This window comes from Podarcis erhardii (assembly GCF_964252035.2).
Source record: "Podarcis erhardii genome assembly, chromosome: 9".
Lineage (NCBI taxonomy): Eukaryota > Metazoa > Chordata > Lepidosauria > Squamata > Lacertidae > Podarcis > Podarcis erhardii.
Window position 1 is genome coordinate 65959807 of NC_138512.1, and position 20787 is coordinate 65980593.

A 20787-nucleotide genomic window follows, 5' to 3' on the forward strand; every position below is an offset into this window, starting at 1 on the left:
TGCAGCAAATAAGTGGATTCCCCAGACAACTGAATCACATTTCTAAGCAATGCTATGTTAGAAGCCTTGGTCATTTAGCTGCTGGGATTTCAGCTTATAAGGGGGAAACTGCAGCTCCTTTGCTACAGGCTAAAGGCAAGTTGATTTGCATATGTCTCCAGAAAATAAGATCTCTTTAGGATAGAAACCAATATGCTTATAAGGATGCAGATGACACCTATATTTTTAAATTAGTCATTTAATTATGGTCACAAAGCTATGGTGACAAACAGTAGCTAGCCTTAGGTCTTACTCTGTTCACTGAATTTCTTTCTTTCTTTCTTTCTTTCTTTCTTTCTTTCTTTCTTTCTTTCTTTCTGCATCACTCTCGTGCACATAGGCAAGTATAGACATATTTAGCAATAAAGATTAACCGTTCTACCCCTAGCTACCCACTCCCCCTCTCTCTGTTCTGCCCAACTCCTTCTCCCAACTGGAAAATTTAATGTAAGCCATCTTTTGTACTCAAAGAAGTGATTGCCCAAAGGACATTCCATTTCTAAAAAGCAAAAAAAAAATGAGACCTTGGCACTCAGAAGGACATTTGCTTGGGAAATGAAATATCCCCCTCCTTCCTTTCTCACTGCTGAGATACGGATGGAAATCAGGCCTTGATGGGGGGCAGGAAGGATGGGGAAAAGGTTGAATTGTCCACACATTTGTATCTACCAGATGCAACTAATCACTCCGTGGGGATATGCATGGAAATACTCCTTGAAAGGTTGTTCCATCAGTATGCTGCTTATTTGCAGGCATAAACGTTGGGGAAGCTTTTATTCAGGAGAGTGAAATCTAAGCACCAGAGCTGTAGGGTTGTGTTCACATCACAGTAGGAGAGCTTTCAGTTTGGGTCTCACAGGGGCAAGAGAAGAGCTTGGCTCCTCCTCCACCTGCTGCTCCCTTGGAGTCTTGTCCAATACAACTTGTATCTGCAGCAGCTGTTTTCTGCTGGTTGTCTTATAAGGAGGTTGTAAGAGGACAGGAATAGATGGATGCAACAGTGGGCAGGCGGCGTTCTGTGACTTTCTGGTTCTGCTTTCTAAGAAGAGGAGCTCCAGAACTCCAGAATCAGCCATACTTGATTCTTCCCAGGAGTCATAGAAGCAAGGAATCATGCCTGTTCTGTTGACCCAACCAGATAAGTCTTCTCATTTATTTGTTGTTCTGTTGTTGTTGTTCTTGTTGTTGTTCTTGTTTACCTTCATTTCATTTTTGTTTTCAGTTGACATGTGGTCAGTAGGGTGCATCATGGGAGAAATGATTAAAGGTGCTGTGTTGTTTCCTGGCACGGATCGTATCCTTCCTAGGTTGTGGGCCTCTCTAGGCACCATTTCCCACTCCCCTTTATTACCTCCTGCCCATTTGGAGTGCTATAATGCTTGCAGTCTTTTATTGTACCTCGAGGAATGGAATGGACAGTACAAGGATGCCTCACAATCAACATGACACACCTTTTCTTGAAAAGTTATGTGTGATGCAACAGAACAGGGATGAGGAATCTCTGTCTCTCCAGATGAGGCTGAACTATCAGCCCCAACTAGGATATCAAATGGCCAGGGATTATGGGAGTTCTAGTGCAGCAACATCGGAAGGGCCAAAGGTCCCCCACTTATGGAACAAAATGTGTGCCATAGAATTTTTTTAGAGGCTAGCAACCTCCTCCTGGCTAAGACACCGTTCTATAAATTTTCATTGTTATAATAGAACCTCCTGTATCCAAACAGGCCTGAAGCATTTCCAGGGAAAAAATTGATAAAGAGATCAACAAGGGTTAGTCTGGGAGAACATTTATTTCCATTTTTAATGAATATATTTATTCCCCTCCATACGCTTTTATCTTCTCTTTTGGCCTAAGGAACTCTCCCAATATAGGTAGAAGAATGAATATGCAAACATATGAAAGAGAGAGGGAACACTGATGACATGCAGTTCACTGAGGTTGGATAAATGGGAGGCTGCTGTATTCTTATAGATGGTTTCCTAGATCAGCTTTTGCAGCACATAAGATTCATAGACTCATAGAAATGTAGAGTTGGAAGGGACCAACGTAGGGCCCTGAGATTAAGAGTTCCGTACTCTACTTACTGAGCTATTCCAGGTCTTCCAAGGAGTTCTGATAGTTTATTCCTCAGTATCTACCCTGATTCCTCAGAGTGGAGCGGGTTTCGTATTTAATACTGAGCACTGCAGCAACACTCCCTTTCTTGCAAAGCAAGCATGGGGAAGTTGCGGCCTTCCAGATCTTGTTGGACTACAAATCCCATCAGCCCCAGCCAGTGATCAGGGATGATGCAAGTTGTAATCCACCAACATCTGGAGTGCTGAAGGTTCCCATTCCATCTGTGTCATAATGGATCTCATTGATGGTGCGGTAACACTGGAACAGCAAACACAGACAAAGAAATCTGAAATTCTTACCAGCACATCGTGGCACAGAATGATACACCTGAGGATATTGTATCTTAGATGGGTGACTCAGAAGGAGATGAGTCAGTGTGATAATACAAAGGAATGAATTACACATGGACTGCAGTGCTTCTATAGCAATATCTTTACTGGGTTTCATAACTGGGAGTAATTTCTAATTTATATTTACTGAGTGAGTCAGATGTTCTGGAAGATGATTTTAATAATAGCTTTCACCCAAAAACTCATGTACGTTACCAAGTCTTGACTCAACAGAGAGCCATGGCTAATCCCAGCTTTCTGATCCAGCACCCTCTATCTTGCCCCAATCTCCCTGGCACTTTAGGGTGCTGTTGACATGTGTTTTGGCCCCATTGGCACTGATGCCCTTTTGGGCTAGTTACCTTTCTGTGAGTGGGTGGGTCTAGAAAACTGCATCCCTTCAAGTACCCAATTTAGCTTTGCTCTGAGACATTGTGGGCTTTTGAGATAGTGGATGGGTGGTTGAGGGTCACTACCTAGAGGACCTCACCAGGGACAATTTGCCCCTCAAACCCCTGGTTGGATCTATATGACACACATGTTTACAAATATGTGTTTTGCCGAAGTTTTCCAAACCTTTGCACATTTGCCTGGGTGTATGTTCCTCTGAGCTCATACGTTGATAGCATAGAATCATAGAATCATAGAATCATAGAGTTGGAAGAGACCACAAGGGCCATCGAGTCCAACCCCCTGCCAAGCAGGAAACACCATCAGAGCACTCCTGACATATGGTTGTCAAGCCTCTGCTTAAAGACCTCCAAAGAAGGAGACTCCACCACACTCCTTGGCAGCAAATTCCACTGTCGAACAGCTCTTACTGTCAGGAAGTTCTTCCTAATGTTTAGGTGGAATCTTTTTTCTTGTAGTTTGGAACCATTGCTCCGTGTCCGCTTCTCTGGGGCAGCAGAAAACAACCTTTCTCCCTCCTCTATGTGACATCCTTTTATATATTTGAACATGGCTATCATATCACCCCTTAACCTCCTCTTCTCCAGGCTAAACATGCCCAGCTCCCTTAGCCGTTCTTCATAAGGCATCGTTTCCAGGCCTTTGACCATTTTGGTTGCCCTCCTCTGGACACGTTCCAGTTTGTCAGTGTCCTTCTTGAACTGTGGTGCCCAGAACTGGACACAGTACTCCAGGTGAGGTCTGACCAGAGCAGAATACAGTGGCACTATTACTTCCCTTGATCTAGATGCAATACTCCTATTGATGCAGCCCAGAATTGCATTGGCTTTTTTAGCTGCCGCGTCACACTGTTGGCTCATGTCAAGTTTGTGGTCAACCAAGACTCCTAGATCCTTTTCACATGTACTGCTCTCAAGCCAGGTGTCACCCATCTTGTATTTGTGCCTCTCATTTTTTTTGCCCAAGTGCAATACTTTACATTTCTCCCTGTTAAAATTCATCTTGTTTGTTTTGGCCCAGTTCTCTAATCTGTCAAGGTCGTTTTGAAGTGTGATCCTGTCCTCTGGGGTGTTAGCCACCCCTCCCAGTTTGGTGTCGTCTGCAAATTTGATCAGGATGCCCTTGAGTCCATCATCCAAGTCGTTGATAAAGATGTTGAATAAGACCGGGCCCAAGACAGAGCCCTGTGGCACCCCACTAGTCACTCTTCTCCAGGATGAAGAGGAACCATTGATGAGCACCCTTTGGGTTCGGTCAGTCAGCCAGTTACAAATCCACTGAGTGGTAGCATAGTCAAGACCGCATTTTACCAGCTTCTTTACAAGAATATCATGGGGAACCTTGTCAAATGCCTTGCTGAAATCAAGGTAGGCTACATCCACTGCGTTCCCTTCATCTACCAGGCTTGTAATTCTGTCAAAAAACGAGATCAGGTTAGTCTGACATGACTTATTTTTCAGAAATCCATGCTGACTATTGGTGATCACAGCATTCCTTTCTAGGTGCTCACAGACTGTTTGCTTAATGATCTGCTCCAGAATCTTCCCTGGTATTGATGTCAGACTGACTGGGCGGTAATTATTTGGGTCCTCTCTTTTCCCCTTTTTGAAAATAGGGACAACATTTGCCCTCCTCCAGTCTGCCGGGACTTCGCCTGTTCTCCAGGAATTCTCAAAGATGACCACCAGTGGTTCTGAGATCACATCTGCCAGTTCTTTTAATACTCTTGGATGCAGTTCATCTGGCCCTGGAGACTTGAATACATCTAAACTAGCCAAGTATTCTTGTACTATCTCCTTAGTTATTCTGGGCTGTGTTTCCTCTGCTGAATCATTTGCTCCAAATTCTTCAGGTCGGGCATTGTTTTCTTTATCGGAGAAGACTGAGGCAAAGAAGGCATTGAGGAGTTCAGCCCTTTCTGTGTCCCCTGTTTGCATTTCACCATCTTCTCCTCTGAGTTACCCCACTGTTTCTTTGTTCTTCCTTTTGCTACGAACATACCCATAAAAGCCTTTTTTGTTGCTTTTAACCTCTCTAGCAAGCCTGAGTTCATTCTGTGCTTTAGCTTTTCTGACTTTGTGTCTACACGTGCTGGCTATTTGTTTGAATTCCTCTTTGGTGGTTTCCCCCCTTTTCCATTTTTTGTACACATCCTTTTTAAATCTTAACTCAGTTAAAAGTTCTTTAGATAGCCACCCTGGCTTCTTTAGGCACCTTCCATGTTTCCGTCTCATTGGTATTGCCTGAAGTTGTGCTTTTACTATCTCCCTCTTAACAAACTCCCAGCCATCATGAACTCCCTTTCCTTTTAGTATTACTGTCCATGGGATCTCACCCAGCACTTCCCTAAGTTTTATGAAGTCGGCTTTCTTAAAGTCAAGAAATTGAGTCCTAGTATGCTTGGCTGCTCCTTTCCGCTGTATTGTAAACTTCAAAAGAGCATGATCACTCGCGCCTAATGATCCTTCCACTTCTACCCCACTAACCAGGTCATCAACATTGGTTAGGACCAGATCTAAAATGGCTGTTCCTCTTGTTGCTTCTCCCACTTTCTGGACAACGAAGTTGTCTGCAAGGCCAGTGAGGAATCTGTTTGACCTTATGCTCTTGGCTGAGTTTGACATCCAGCAAATATCTTAAACAGACACTTGTTTAAGATTGTTAAGCAGACACTTAAGTACATCCCTAAAAATGTGAGTGTGCACAGAGCTAACTAACTATTTTGTTCCTACATTAAAAAAACGCAAAACAGATTTCAAACAAAAAGGATTGGCCTCTTCACATAATACTCATGGGAGCAAGCCTTTTCTGCAACATCACCCTTTTATTCCCCTTCCCCATTCTTCATTTTTAATCCATGGCCATAGTGTCCCAGTTTGCACACTAGTTACTTTCCATATTTGCTGCTCAGTGGCATTTTTCAGATTTGTTCTGATTGATGTTCTTACTCTATATAAATCCCAATCAACACATTTAAACATATACTAAGCTGAGCCTCCCTTATCGCTGGTACAGTTTCGTTTCCTTCAAGTTAAAGGAATTATGGCGGGGGACCGTTTTCCCATAAGATCTGTGCATGTAGTACCTACTGAATGCAAAGGAAGGGACAGGGGAGGATAAAACCTTGAGTCATAATGTGAATTTCATTCACGGGTTCATAGCTATGTATTCATCTGTCTGGCTTTCTCTTTATGTTCATTCATGCTTAATATCACATTCAGTGATTTCTCCACCAACATGTTGAACCTCTTCCAGCCAATACACTTTGTAGGCTTGACGCCCAGTTTTGTTGTGCAAAATTGTCACCATTTTTGAGAATGGTTAGAAGTATTTGATATCCGGCAGCAGATTTTTGGTACTCAATGCTGAAGAAAGCCTGGGTAGGGGGCAGGGGAAGTAGGGAATGGACAAAGGATTGTAATGTATGTGGGATTCTGCCAATGCCACAACCACCCCTAAAGTGAAGCCAGTATAGCAGCTTGGCCACCAAGTTGTTTGTATGGTGCACATCTACAGGGCTGACTCCAGGTGTGAAGCAAGGTGCTGTTTGATGCCTCCATCCTTGCTGAATCAGTGGACCTGTCTGATGGATTTACCAGCAGCTGCAGTTCTGCAGTCTGTAACTACCAACTTTTTATTTTAAATGCAACTTGACCACTCCTCACGTTGCAGAGAGAACAGGATGGTGGAAAAAGCTGAAGGAAAATTAAACATTTCAATCCCATAGACTATAATTAAGGCGAAAACATCATCAAATGCAAGTACACACAATTAGGGACAGATGATGAACTGAACTGATCCAATCTGAATTGTAGTTCACCACATTTCCACATCAGGTTGCGTGCAGGGCGGGGAGTCCTGGTGAAAATTCAGCAGTTGTTTAGTGTCTCCTAATAGACACATATTTGCAAGCAATTTCCCCAGATAAAATGCATTTGTTTCCACAAATACATGAATTCTTATACACATGCCCTCCTAATATTATATACATTTTTGTACATATTTTTCGGCTGGGGAACTGCATCGCAGGATTTGAACAAGCTCGTTTTCCAAAGGGCAGCTGCATTTTGGTATTTCAGGAAGTGAGAATGACGAATTGTAGCTCTGGGCCGTTTGGGAGCAATTTAAAATGGCAGCATTTCAGTCACCCACTGCTGGCACACTCGGCAAGGTATGTCATGAGAGGCTTGGAGAAATCAGATCAGGGTAGTGGATCTACCCAGTAATGTTTGTTATCCAAATTTTCCGGATGATCCTTTTTTTTCTCTTTCCCCAGAAGAGGGCCTGGTCTAGTCTACTTGTGACCCACCAAGCCAAACTCAACCCACCAACCATATCTGGTGGTCCAACTCGGGCTTGATAAATGCCTTCTTATTGCTTCTAACCCGGGACTGCAAAAATATCAGGAGGGGAGATCTCAAGCACCCTGCATAGCTATTGTGCTGTGTTTGGCTTGGTGGACCATAAGATTTGCAGCCTTGTGACAGAGTTACGCCATAACGATGTGTCAGGCTTCGGGGAAATTGGCTTCCTCCCCCATGGCACTAAATAAGAAGATCAAACGAAAGAAATGTCTTACCAGTTAGATTCTTTAATAATCACAGTGAGAGAAAAAAGAATATGTCTCCCTAGAAATGGCGGTGCTCCCAATTAAGGCTCACTCCTCCCCTCTGTCCCTGTTAATCTACGTCACTCCTACATCTTGTAATCTGAGTTTGTACCCTCTGCGCTTTCTGTTCCGAGACTTTCTGAGCTCTCTTGTGTCTTTGGAGAAGGGGTGTGTGAATGCTGTCCAGAGACTGCGAATCTGTTAACCCTCTCTTCCAGTGTTTCTTCTGCTAACTGTTCCCCATCCAGTATTTCCCAGCTTCTGCCTTCTGGACTATGCCCCTCTGCAAACCACTGTTCCAAATCTATACCGGCCTCCTGCTTCTGGGAAGATTCAGGATCAGGGGGAGGGTGTGACTCCCACCATTCTTCCTCAGTGCTGCTCTCCTCAGCACGGTCCCTGGCACAATGTGTGTTACCTTTTGTTGAAAATTAGCAGCATCTTTCCTTCCCATAGTTATCTTTTTTCTTCTTCACCATCTAGCACATGGTTTAGAACAACTACCCGTAACAGAAATATGAGGATTCCTCCTCGTATTGCACACTTCCCCTGCTTTTCTTCTTCTACTCCTTCATCTTTTTATACTAAAAAGTTAGTAATTGGTTTTCCTTACATGTCACGGATTCAACTCATCATAGCCCATATGTGCATAGAAACATGGATTTTATTTTATTTTAAAAAAACCTCTTTCAAATAAACTACCAGAAGGAAAAGAAATGATAAACCTCACCAAAGATGTCCTATATAATGCATTTTTTAAAAGCCCAGATACTTTCAAACAGCTGCATACTTATTAAAATTTGTTCACAGAACCTCTATAATTAAACCATTAAAAGCATTTTGCTATAGAAATATCTCCCTAGAAACCAGCCACTAGCAGCTGATGATTTGTTTGAAATTCGCCCTTAATTGTGTTGGTATTCTTAAACAAATAGGGAGAGATGCTATTAGCTGTGCACTCCGTTTCCTGTAAGGCTGTGCAACATTTTCTCTAGTCCCTTTGTTCTCATTTGCAGGGCATCTTTCCTAAGCAAGACACAGATCTTCTCAGCAGTCGTCACCCCCCCCCCCCACTTTGCACTCTGCATGCATAGCTGCTCTCTGTTCCCTTCAGGCGGCTGTAGCTCACATCCCTGGTACCTGGAACAGCTCCATGTTCCATTCATGTCCATTATTCCCCACCTACAGGGGTTGTTGTTGTTGTTCAGTCGTTTAGTCATGTCCGACTCTTCGTGACCCCATGGACCCGAGCACGCCAGGCACTCCTGTCTTCCACTGCCTCCCGCAGTTTGGTCAAACTCATGCTGGCAGCTTCGAGAACACTGTCCAACCATCTCGTCCTCTGACGTCCCCTTCTCCTTGTGCCCTCCATCTTTCCCAACATCAGGGTTTTTCCAGGGAGTCTTCTCTTCTCATGAGGTGCCAAAGTAATGGAGCCTCAGCTTCAGGATCTGTCCTTCCAGTGAGCACTCAGGGCTGATTTCCTTCAGAATGGAGAGGTTTGATCTTCTTGCAGTCCATGGGACTCTCAAGAGTCTCCTCCAGTGCCATAATTCAAAAGCATCAATTCTTCGGCGACCGGCCTTCTTTATGGTCCAGCTCTCACTTCCATCCATCACTACTGGGGAAACCATAGCTTTAACTATACGGACCTTTGTTGGCAAGGTGACAGCATCTTAAAAAGCAGAGACACCTACAGGGGTACCAACTTGAATAAGATATTTCCGGGTGGGCACAAGATGTGGCATATACCATTTGAATAGCAATGTCCAACAGTGTGTTTTTTTGGGGGGGAAGGGGGGCTCAAATATTTTATTGGGGAGCCCAAAGGGACCTCAGCCTCTAGGAGTTGGCTCCTATGCCCACCAATAACCAGGTCGTGCCATAACAAGGTCCCCCATGCCCACCAATACCAGTTAGGGCAAAGCATAACAGGATGTTGAAATTCATGGCTAACTCTAATTTGGTAGCAGCTTTCGTTACTTACCCTGTCAGACGTACACAAACAGGTAATCTAGACAGATCCAAGAAGTGCTGGCACCAGTGCAGATGTTCCTCCATGGATCTGTGCTTGTTCATGCTTTCAAAAATCGCAAATCCTAGGTTCCGTAGGGATGGGAAGAGGGTAGGCTTAACAGAGGAGCACACTGTTTACTTCAAAGAATACTGGTAATAAATGCAATGGCTGGGAGGTGTTTGGGGATTTCTCTTAGTTTTTTGGGTTGTTTTTTTTAACATCACACCATACATCCTACTAATCTTAATTCTCCCCTGTGCATTTAAGTTTCAAAGGGTGCGAAAGAAGGCCCCTGACATTTTTTGATGCTCCCCTTAGATACTGTTATTAGAATGCAAAAATGGAGGGGGCGTGGCTAAAATGGGAAGGGACGGGCGGGTTGGAACAGGTGAACTTTATGAAAGCTTGCCATCCCTCCTCCCTCCACCCTAATTATTTGAGTACTGCTTGCAGTGCCTTGGACTGTGCTGCTGCATAGTCTTAGCACGCCATGTTCCTGATTCTGTATCTGTGTGCTAGAAGGGTGTCTCTTAGCAGCGCTACACTGTTAGTAATGTCAGCGAACTAGAAACAGCAAGCTGGAATGATCCTAAATGACTGCATTTGTATTTCCCCCTCTGTGAGTAGTATATGTCTCGTCGGCTGGTGATCCTGTAATTCCCTGGGCATTTTATAAAGCACAGTGAGCCTTCTGGGTGGCCCAACAGCGTGGGTATTTGTGCTGTGAACTCCCCAAGGAGACAAAATGCTTAGAATTTGTTCTGTGCTATGACCCATATTTGCAGCTGCTTTAAGTATTGGTGTGTTTTTGAGCCAACCTGCATGTACCCAGCCTGTTATTAAAGCATTTCATCCCTTCACCTAATCTCAGTGGATCTAATCTTCGTGCTGTATATACTGATATGGGTTGCGGATTGCTCTATAATAACCTAATATTCCCGTTGTGTTTTCATTTCCGTATGTTACAATCAAAAGTCCTTTCCCACTGCTGTACTGGCAGGAGTGGCCCAATCAAAGGTATCAAGTTACTTGTTGTACCTGTCCTTGAGTAGATGATTTTCTGATCGTGATTGTGAGGGTGGTTATATTTCTGCCGGTTTCTCCATTCCTCTCAGTATTAGTGGGGCTTCAGGTACTTTATATGTAGTTGAGATTGGGCGCCGGTTTTATGTGTCTCTCCCACTCTCATTGTGAAAAGAATTAGAAGTTAGAGATGCCACAAAATTGATGGAAGAAGGGCCTTCTTGTGTTGGGAAGGAGGTGGTGTCCTCCTTAACTGGAAAGTAGCTAAGCCAGTGGCAATAACTCAGCCTATTTTCTCCGAATATTAAAAAATATTCTTTCCTCATCCATGTGATTTATATGAAATGATGCCAACATGTCTGGCATTCATCTCTGTGGCTTCCAACATACTGATTTCTGTGCCCAAAAGAACTGTCTAGTGTCAGTTCCAGGTTTATGGGAGGCGGAGTTGGCACTTAGTCAAGAGGCCTTTGGGTCTCCCCTTGCTTCCTTCCCGTGGTCACCACTTCCTGTTTGCTTGCCCACTCCTCTGGGCCAATCCATACCACTTCCAACAAGTAGAGACCAAGGCAAGTGGATGTCTTTTTCTTCCTCCTCCTCCTTGCTTGTCACCCTTCACATGCTTAGAGAGGGCAAGTGGGCAGGCAGTAATGACCAGCTGGATGATCAAAATGAGGGGTATGGGGGTGGGTCAATACTGGGCTTCCTGATGGGGTGTAGATGTTGGCAGGTACCCATCCATACTTAACAATAGCCCCCAACATCTTTCCTACCTGTCTACAGCTTTTTAACAAGAGATCTGTTAAACTACCCTAGTTTAGCTTTATCAATCTGTTGCTTCTCAACTTCACCCTACTCTACCCAGTGGAATGTGAGCAGTATGTTCCACTCATATCTGCTGAATTCTTGGTCTGTTCCTCCCCACTTCCATCCCAATCTCACACACTCGTGGGACATTCCTAATTTTCCTGGTACATCTCACATGAATCACTTTTGCCTTTTTGGGGGAGGATGGTTGTGGGCATCTTTACGAAGCATTAGGGTTAGTTGTTAAAGTCTCCAGGGTTCTATCTCCTGGTTCCCTGGTCACTAGACATCAAATATCTGAGTTGGGGTTGGGTGGATCTCACTCCTGCTCAGGCTACCTCAAACTCAGCACCCCCAGATGTTCTGACAATTCCCATCATCCCTGACCACTGGTCCTGCTAGCTAGGGATCAAGGGGGTTGTAGGCCAAAAACATCTGGAGGGCCGAGTTTGAGAAAGCCTACTCTTGCTCCTAGAGCATATGCATGCCAATGCAGGCTCATAAGTGCAGAATGACGTGCAGTGCGCAGCTTGCCATTTCATGGACTGCGCTGGTGAGATTCATTTTGAACAACAGATAGTTTTGTTTCATTTTCTAGTATATATTTAACCAAAGAACTATCACCCTCTTTGTTTCAAATCAGGACAGACTATGGCAGAGTAAGAGCCTAAGAAAACAGAGAAGCAGCCCTAATGGATCAAACCAAAGGCCTGTCCAGTTCTGCATCCTGGTTTGCCCAGTGGCTACCCAGGTGCCTCTGGGAAGCCCAGGGTGGATAACCCTGTCCTGCTGTTGATCCCCAGTGGTATGAAGAGGCATGTTGCCTCTTGTCCTGGAGGTCGCATCCAGCCACTGTGACTAGTAGCTATTGATAGCCTCACCTTTCATGCATTTGTCTAATCCACTTGTTGAAATTGGCTCTTGTGGCAGCAGATTATATTGTTTTATGCACTTCCTCCTTTGGTCCATTCTGAATCATGTACCATTCAGCTCCATTGCATGGCCCCGGGTTCTAGTATTAGGAAACAGGAAGAAATAAGACACTTCAGCTATGAGCAGTGATGCATATGTGAGCAGGGCACTTCAAACGACGTTTTTGGTGTGAGAACCAGGATATAAAATGTATACAGCAATGCCCCTATTGTCACCTGATTTGACCACATTCATTGTAGATTTTAAGGCTTCTGAACAGTGACTTCTGTGTTCTGGAATGTGCCTGGAAGGCCATTTAGGGCTTTATTAACAGCCACAAATTCATTGCAGCAAGGAGTAGTGATAGTTGCCCAAGGAGCTGGAGAGTGGTTGCCACACATTTCCATGTGGAAGTACTTGGGCTTGAAAAAAATGGTCATCGTGGTTCATTTTCTGCCATGGGGAAGCCAAACCGTATTTTTAAAATTGTACAAAGAAGATGAAGCCGGAACATTTGGATTTAGCTTGCACACAATGGAGCAAGAATTATATCTTTCCCCCAGTAGTGGTTGCTACATGTAATTGACAGACAGAATGCATGTACCTTCATGCATGTGTACAAATCACCTGCATTTCTACCTACTGGTACTTATTCTGGGTGTCTTCCATTATGCAGCATCTTATTTCCTAGAAGAACCTGTGCTTTTAAATAATACAAGGTGTCTCATGAATAATTAGGTGCAAAAAAGAGAGGCGGAATTACCTTGGCAGAGAGGTCTTGCAAAGAGGTCACACAATTTTGTATACCTCTGGACTTTCAATTCACTTCTGTTCAATTCAGTTCTGATGAATAGAGCAAGCTGGCACTACATTCATTCCCTGATCCGCTCATGCAATGTACTTCCATCGTCTTTGTTGAGTTCTCTGAGAGTAACAGCAAGCAGAACTACTTTGCTCGAATAATAGGCTTTGAGAAAGTTGGATACCTCATGAGGAAACTCATGGTTGATATGGGATCATGATGCTAAGCCTTATTTAAGCCAATTTATGCATTACCTTTGTGGTTCAGCTGCTGATATAGTTGCCACTGCAAATATTGCCTCTTCGGTGGCTCCCACCCCATCTTGGCAATGTTTGGATGATTTGATCACATGGACGGATCAGTCATGTGGATGACTCACGTCGGTTGTCCTTCCCCATTAGGGCTGCCAATGGTGGCATGAAAAGCACTCCACATGATTGTAATAAAGCACCTCTAAGCTAGTGATGTGGCGAGAATGGAAAGGCAGGGAGTTGTGAGCAGTGCAGGTTTGTGATGGGCGCTGAATCACAAAGTGGGTGTACGAATTTTGCCATAATCCCACCCAAACCAGTGAGGCAAAACCACGCTTTAATAGAATATGTTGGGATTATGTGGGTGGCGGATGGAATTGCTTTAACGTGATATTTCTCCCAAAGTGAACCACTGGTTTTGAGTTTCCACATCGGTCTTCTTCAGACACCAAATGTGCCAATCACTTGGAAACTGGGAGAAATGCCTTGGAATGCTTGAGGATGGGGTTGGGGGAATCTGCACCTCTTCTTTCCTTAACTATCTCTGCTCAGATATTGACCAGTGGAATAAGGTAATTGAACAGCTCGGAACCCCCTGCCCAGAATTCATGAAGAAACTCCAGCCCACAGTGCGGAACTATGTGGAAAACAGACCTAAATACGCCGGCCTCACTTTCCCCAAACTCTTCCCAGACTCTCTCTTCCCAGCCGATTCAGAACACAACAAACTCAAAGGTAAGAGTAAAGGAGGGGTATGAACCATGCATGAACAAGTTCTATGAGATTAGGCATGCCTTGCATTTGAAATGTCTTTATTATGTTTATTTCTTCTCTTTCTTCCATCATGGAACTCAAGGCAGCATATGTAGCGGTCAGCCTTCCAGACACTGACTAGACATAAATCTATGTATAGTTTCATGTTCCTCTTTAGACCATGGCTTGGAAAATGTGTCCTCCATTAACCCATTCACACAAGCAGCTGGAGACAAGCTCATAGGTATTTTAAAGTTCCTACATTAAAACACTGTGAAGTGACGCATTTACTAACTGTGCTACCAGAAATGTCACAGGGACAGTAGCCTGCTAGAAGGTTGTGGTCAAATCTCCACATTTCAAAGGAAAAGTTGCCAACTATTTTTCGTTCAGTCCCATTAACAAACAACACTTTTATTTGAAGCAATTTTATTTATTATTAATTTCTGTACCGCCCTCCACCCAAGGATCACAGGGCAGTTTACAGTATAAAAACACAGATTTGAAGAATCACAGTAGAATCAGAAGTCCTGGAAGAGGAAGGCGATTTTATCTTCGACGTGTTTTGCAAACAGGTCACAACGAGCCACTATCCGTTCTAGCACCTCCTTCAGGCCAGACTGTAAAAGGCCTTTCCACTACAACACAGTGAAACTGCAGTGGAAAGAGCAAAGTATGCCTTATTTTCTGTATTCACCGCCATTGAGCAGGCTCGGTGATCAGCACTCACGAGGGTCTGCTTGCATTCGTCTGGAGTTTTTCTCCACTTGTGTTCAAGCTCCTCTCCTGGCTCGTGTTATTGCCCTCAGCTCTGTTGTATACCAAGGAGCCAGCTGGGCTCCATCAAGTGGAAGAGGGCACTCCAGGGTGATTGTGTCAACAGCCTGGGCCATCTGTATATTCCACGGATCAGCCAGGGCTTCAGCAGGAGAACCAGTTGTATTAGCCGTAAAGTTCTCTAGAGCCATCTGGAAACCAAAGGGATCTGCCAGCCTTGAAGGCAGACCATCTGAATAGGTCCCTCTCCTCCTCTGCAGGAGGGGGAAACTGCTGAACACCTAAATCCCCAACAGGAGGTGATCCAACCAGGATCAGAGGCTGATGTTAATATCCCCTGTTCTCAGATCATGCTCTTCTTGCCCAGCCAGCACCTTGGGCTGGCGACATGTTGGAGATAGTGCCATGGTTGTCATGGCTTGCCCTGAGTGAGGGGCCTCAGCAGGGATGTTGATGTCCCTCAGGACCAGCGGTCTGTGAGTCTTCAATACCACCGCTGGGACCACCATTGTCAGCTCAGGCAGGACCAGTTCCAGAAACCCCAAATAGCACTGTCTCCTGCTTGAAAGCCTAGAGGGCTGCTTCCAGGTCAATGTAAACAGTCCTGAGCTGGAGGAATCAAAGCCTTGAATCAGCATAAGGCAACTTCCTGCATACCAAGGAAAGCACTATAGGGTTAATTAAGCCTTCTGCCAATATCTTCCACTCCTGCATAGAGGAATTGTCCATTACCAATTTCCTCCATGCTCTCAGCAGCCTTCTTGTGTAGAGTTACCAGATGTCCCTGGTTCCCGGGGACAGTCCCCGGATTTGCACATCTGTCCCTGGACAAATTTCGTCTCGGAATGTCCCCAGATTTGCAAATCTGTCCCCAGGAAATGTGGCAGCCCAGAGCCAGCCTGGTAGCGCAGTTGGCTCTGGCTGGCTTCAGGAGCCGCTCGCTTCTGTGGCGCCCACCATTTTTCCTGTGCCAGGGCAGTGAGCAGCTTCTGAAGCCAGCCAGAGCCAACTGCACTACCAGGCTGGCCCCTCCTGGGCAACGGCCACCTGCCCGTGACTCCTGAGCCTTCCCTGATCTGTCAAAACAAAGGGGGAAGGGGGAAGGAGATCGGGGAAAGCTCGGAAGTCATGGGTGGGCGGCACGCTGTTGCTGTTTTTTAAAAAACTGCACATTTATGTTTCACAGGGTGCGAAAGAAGGGCTTTGCACCTTTATACAATATGCATGTGTGCTTGGGCCCAGGGTCTTTTGCCTCACCATCCCCACTACTGACTCCCTGTTGCTACTCAGCTTCAAAAAATAAAATAAAATGTCCCCGGATTCATTGAAAAAATCAGGTAACCATATTCTTGTGCCCAATGCTGCATGTGGGGAAGGGATTGGATTGGGCCCCCCCAGCACCTCCCCATCCTTTGTTTGAAGCAAATCCCCATCAGCTGTGTACAAAAACGCATGAGACCTTCCTGGGAAGAATTAAATTGGGAGGGCTGCTGGTTCAAATTGCTCTGGTTTCAGGCTTTTGTCAGTTGAGAAGCACACAGTGCCACATTCAGCCAAAGTCTGACACTGGAAGTCCAGACCTGCCTTGATTACAGTGGCACTAGATGAGCAGATGCCATTGTCTGCAATGACAAGATGATTTTAAACATCAGCGGAGGCCATGGTTAACTTCAACAGGGACGGCAAGCTTTTCGGAGAAAACAGCGATTGATGTGTGTGTTTTGTACAGAAAAGGTTTCCGATTAGCGTTTTGGAACCTTCCAAAAGTGTGTATCAGTTTTGCACACATGGATTCCCAAGGTTGCCTGTAACGGTGATGCATAATGTTTTTTAATCTGCGGCAATTTGCATGTCATTACCCAGAATGCCGTTTCCCATCATACAGCAAGGCTGTTTGTCTGCACTCTGGGGGGTGATTGAAGGTCTGGCCAAATGGCTTCAGAAGCACTGAGAGCTCTCTATTATCCCACCCACCCTCCCTTCCCCGCCCCAGCCCACCACAATAACAAAGCACAATAATGGACTTACAAGGGATTTGAAGCTGATGCAGAGAGAAAGATAATTAAGATCTTCTTTCACTCCCTGGATGAAAGCAAACATATTTTTGCACACATGCAGATATGGCTCCCCCATCCCCAGTCCTGATTTCCTGCCCTGATCTATTTCCTAAAAATATATTCTCTTGACAAGATGCCCCCAAACCTTTTAAAGAAGGTGTTTGGCATGCTGGAAACCAAACCTGCTCCATCCTGCAGCAGAAGGTGATATTTTGACATTTGGCTGTCACCTGTGGAAGCAATTTATGGAACCTCCTTTATGGTCTTGAAGTTCCTTATGTTCATTACTTTTTCAGCAGAATTCATAAACTGCTCAACCTATCATCTGTTTAAATGCAATAATTTTCAAAGCCCCTTGCTCTTTCTTTCGCTTGAATGTACAAAAAAAAGGTGATTACAAGAACAATTGTAGCAGAACTATTCCAACGGCTTTAATGTATGCTTTGCGGGTGATGATACAAGACACCTCATGACATGTTGGTTAAATGGGGATTCACATGACACAGATCATGGGTGCTGCCCCTTTGAGCAAATTTTCTATCAGCTCCAGCTGTTAGTTTTACTAAGCTACCCCACAGACCCATTTTCTTTTTGATGTATGACACCTCTGATTTCTTCCTTTTCTCTGTCCACTTTCCATTCTTCCCCTCCCCTGACATTTGAAAAATAACAACAAAGACCAAAATTAAACAGAACCCCCAAGTATAGACAGCAAGATTTTGTGTGCTGTGTTCTCCTTGCGCAAAGGAGCTCTTCTACTTTCTGCTGCACCTCCTGGTACCCCTTGAAAAGCTTCTGTTGAAGTTTGGGAGAATCTCTGGAAGGTGCAAATTGCAGCTCTGGGGGAGTTAGTAGACACCTTGAAATCTGGGTCCCGCCCAAATATCCAAATTAGGTTTATTTTACATCAGGTGTGGGGAACCTTTGGTCCTCCAGGTGTTGCTAAACTACAACTTCACCAGCCCCAGCAAGCGTCTTCAGTGATGAGAATTGCATCTCAGCAACATCTGGAGGGCTGGAGTTGCCCTGTTCTTCATTTGCATCAATGTAATTTGTATGTGAACCTCTGCTTCATGAGCAGAAAGTGTGGGACGTGGGTGGCTACCCCCCCCCCACTGGCAGAGGAAAGGGGGGGACACTGACCCCGGAATCATCGGGGAGGGGGGACCATTGTGGCTGCCTCCCGCCACGACCCCAGGGTGTGCGCCAGCCATGCCCCCGTCTGCTCTCCGCCCCCGGTGCTGGAGCATGTAGCTTCACCCCTGCCTGCCCCCCACTTTCAATAAATGTGTGCACGTATACTTTCTAGGGACGCGGGTGGCACTGTGGGTTAAACCACAGAGCCTAGGACTTGCCGATCAGAAGGTCAGCAGTTCGAATCCCCATGACGGGGTGAGCTCCCATTGTTCGGTCCCTGATCCTGCCAACCTAGCAGTTCGAAAGCATGTCAAAGTGCAAGTAGATAAATATGTACCACTCCGGCGGGAAGGTAAATGGCATTTCTGTGTGCTGCTCTGGTTCGCCAGAAGCGGCTTAGTCATGCTGGCCACATGACCCAGAAGCTGTACGCCAGCTCCCTCGGCCAATAAAGCAAGATGAGCGCCGGAACCCCAGAGTCGGCCACGACTGGACCTAATGGTCAGGGGTCCCTCTACCTTTATACTTTCTAACCTGCATTAAGCTTTTAGAAGTTCGGGCCCATAAGATGGTATTTATTCTGGATTCATCCAGAATAAATGTGCATGGCTATAAATACTCCGTTGTACTTGGAAGAAAGGCATACCATCAGAATATTTTTGCAGTTTGGTTGCTTCTTTAAAAACACCCAGTCAACGGTGACCGAGTGGAGGTTTTTGTATGTCAGATACGGAATTAATGTGCCAATAATTAAGAAGAATACTATCGTCCACGGAGCACTTAGCATATGGATAGCTTTTTAAAAATTAACGTTAACAATATTTTGATGGCACAAATCCTTTTCTGCGAGGAAAACAGGACTGGATTCACACCCACATTTGGTGTGACTGTATGAGTGCTTTGATTGACAGATACAGGAGAACGAGAGAGAAAATTCTGCCGTTCCTCCTGCTTGTCAGTCATTCAAATGAGCTTTCATCTGGGAAATTAATGAAGCTCCTTCTGTCAGGGTGGCTCAAGGCTTGGCCTCTCTTGGCCAGATTCCATGTTTAACTGGCGACTCCCAGAGGCTCAACAATTCCTAGGAGATACGAATAGCCATCTCTTTGTCGGCTTGCCGCTCAGTGGCTTTCTGTAACACAGAGGCAATTACTTCTCTGAAAATAGAGTGGATTTAGACAAGTGATGCTGCAGTAATCTGACAGGTTTGGGTTCTGATGCTGATATTATTGCTTCTTCATATCAGGAACAGAGGTGTAGTTATTGCCATCAAAATAGGGATCAAGCTGGATGCCTGTTTTTTTATCCCTCCAGGCAGTCTTAAGATGGCCATATTAACATTGCAGAAGTAGCTATGTCAGAAGCGATGTGCAACTTAAATTTGAAATCCTTGAACGGAATGGGTCCCGTGCTTCAGATTGGTATTTTTTTACCTACACTGCTGTCTACAGAGAAAGCACTGGAGATAATGTTTCATTTGATGATTCTGTAGAATTCTTATGGTGCTCTGCATTGCTAGCGGCCAGCAACGGATGCCTGATTATTGTCTTCCAAAGCAACTACTCTATTCCGAACTTAAAAATGGAAAGCGTAATGCTGGTGGTCAACAAAAGAGGTTTAAAGACTGTCTCAAGGCAAAATTTTTAAAAAATGTAGTATAAACACCAACAAATGGGAAACACTTGCCTGCGAGTGCTCCAATTGGCGAACAGCCTTTACCAAAGGTGTCATGGGCTTTGAAGACACTCGAACTCAGAACACAAGGGAGAAACGTTCTAAGGGGAAGGCACGCTTGGCAAATCCACACCGTGATCAACTCATGCCTGGAAACCAATGACCCCACTGTGGAAGGATGTGTGGATCCAGAATTGGCCTCCACAGTCACTTATGAACTCATTGTTAAAACTGTGTTTATGGAAGACAATTTTACTCGCCTACGAGGGATCGCCCAAGAAAGAAGACAAGGGTCCATTTTTGAATCCTGTCCAAATTGCATGAAATATACCCACCCTGTAAATACTTTTACAATGAACTGGAGATGTTTCTAATTCATACGTCTTTATGCGACAGAGGCTCTTTGTTAGAATTGCGAGCCTTTATACCCTAACCCATTAGTTCTTTTTCCTGCACATAAGTGCTGATTTTAATTAAGGGCAGTTGAGGGTAAAAATCATAGCGCTGGTTGAGGGTGTGCTGGAAAGGAAAAAAGGTCAGTTTATCAGATGACTCTCATCCTGCAATTAAACTCCTTGTTGAGGAAAAGATGCCATATTTAAGTGGTTTTCAACCATAGACACGCTTACTTTTTGAAAACAGTTATTGGATTTCATCCAGCGAGGGCAATTAAAACAAATCCTGAGATCTCTGGGTAAGGGATGGCATAGAAATACTAGAAATAGATAAACGATTTAGTAATCCAGGGCACTCATCAGTAAACCAGCTCCACCAGTTTCTATTTTTCTTTTATCCTTCCTCCGTTTAAATCTCCTATTACCCCTGTTTTAAAACAGCTGCATTGGTTGACAGTTTGTTTCCAAGCTGAATTCAAGGTTGCTGTTTAAAGCCCTAAAAGAACTCAGGTCACAACTCTCTGAAAGACTGCCTCCTTCCATACAGGCCCTCCTGAGATCAGTAGAGGAGACCCTCTTGTTTGTTCCTACACCCTCAGAGGTTTGGGGGCAGCTGGCAGCTCGGGAGAGGGCATTCTCTGTGGTGGCCCCTAAGCGGTGGAACTCGCTCCCCAC

General features: G+C 44.8%; 1 protein-coding gene across 8 annotated transcripts in view; it reads left to right on the plus strand.

Annotated features, from left to right (window-relative positions):
* The window catches only part of MAPK10 (mitogen-activated protein kinase 10), a 231044-nt gene that overhangs the window by 189864 nt on the left and 20393 nt on the right, over positions 1-20787 (plus strand). For 7 of the 8 annotated variants that reach the window (XM_081877012.1, XM_081877013.1, XM_081877011.1 and 4 more), the window contains one exon: positions 13872-14054. In XM_081877012.1, coding sequence (XP_081733138.1) covers positions 13872-14054 — 183 coding nt within the window. Of the gene's footprint in view, positions 1-1261; positions 1334-13871; positions 14055-20787 lie in introns of all 8 variants that reach the window. The other variant, XM_081877015.1, reaches the window with a different exon arrangement.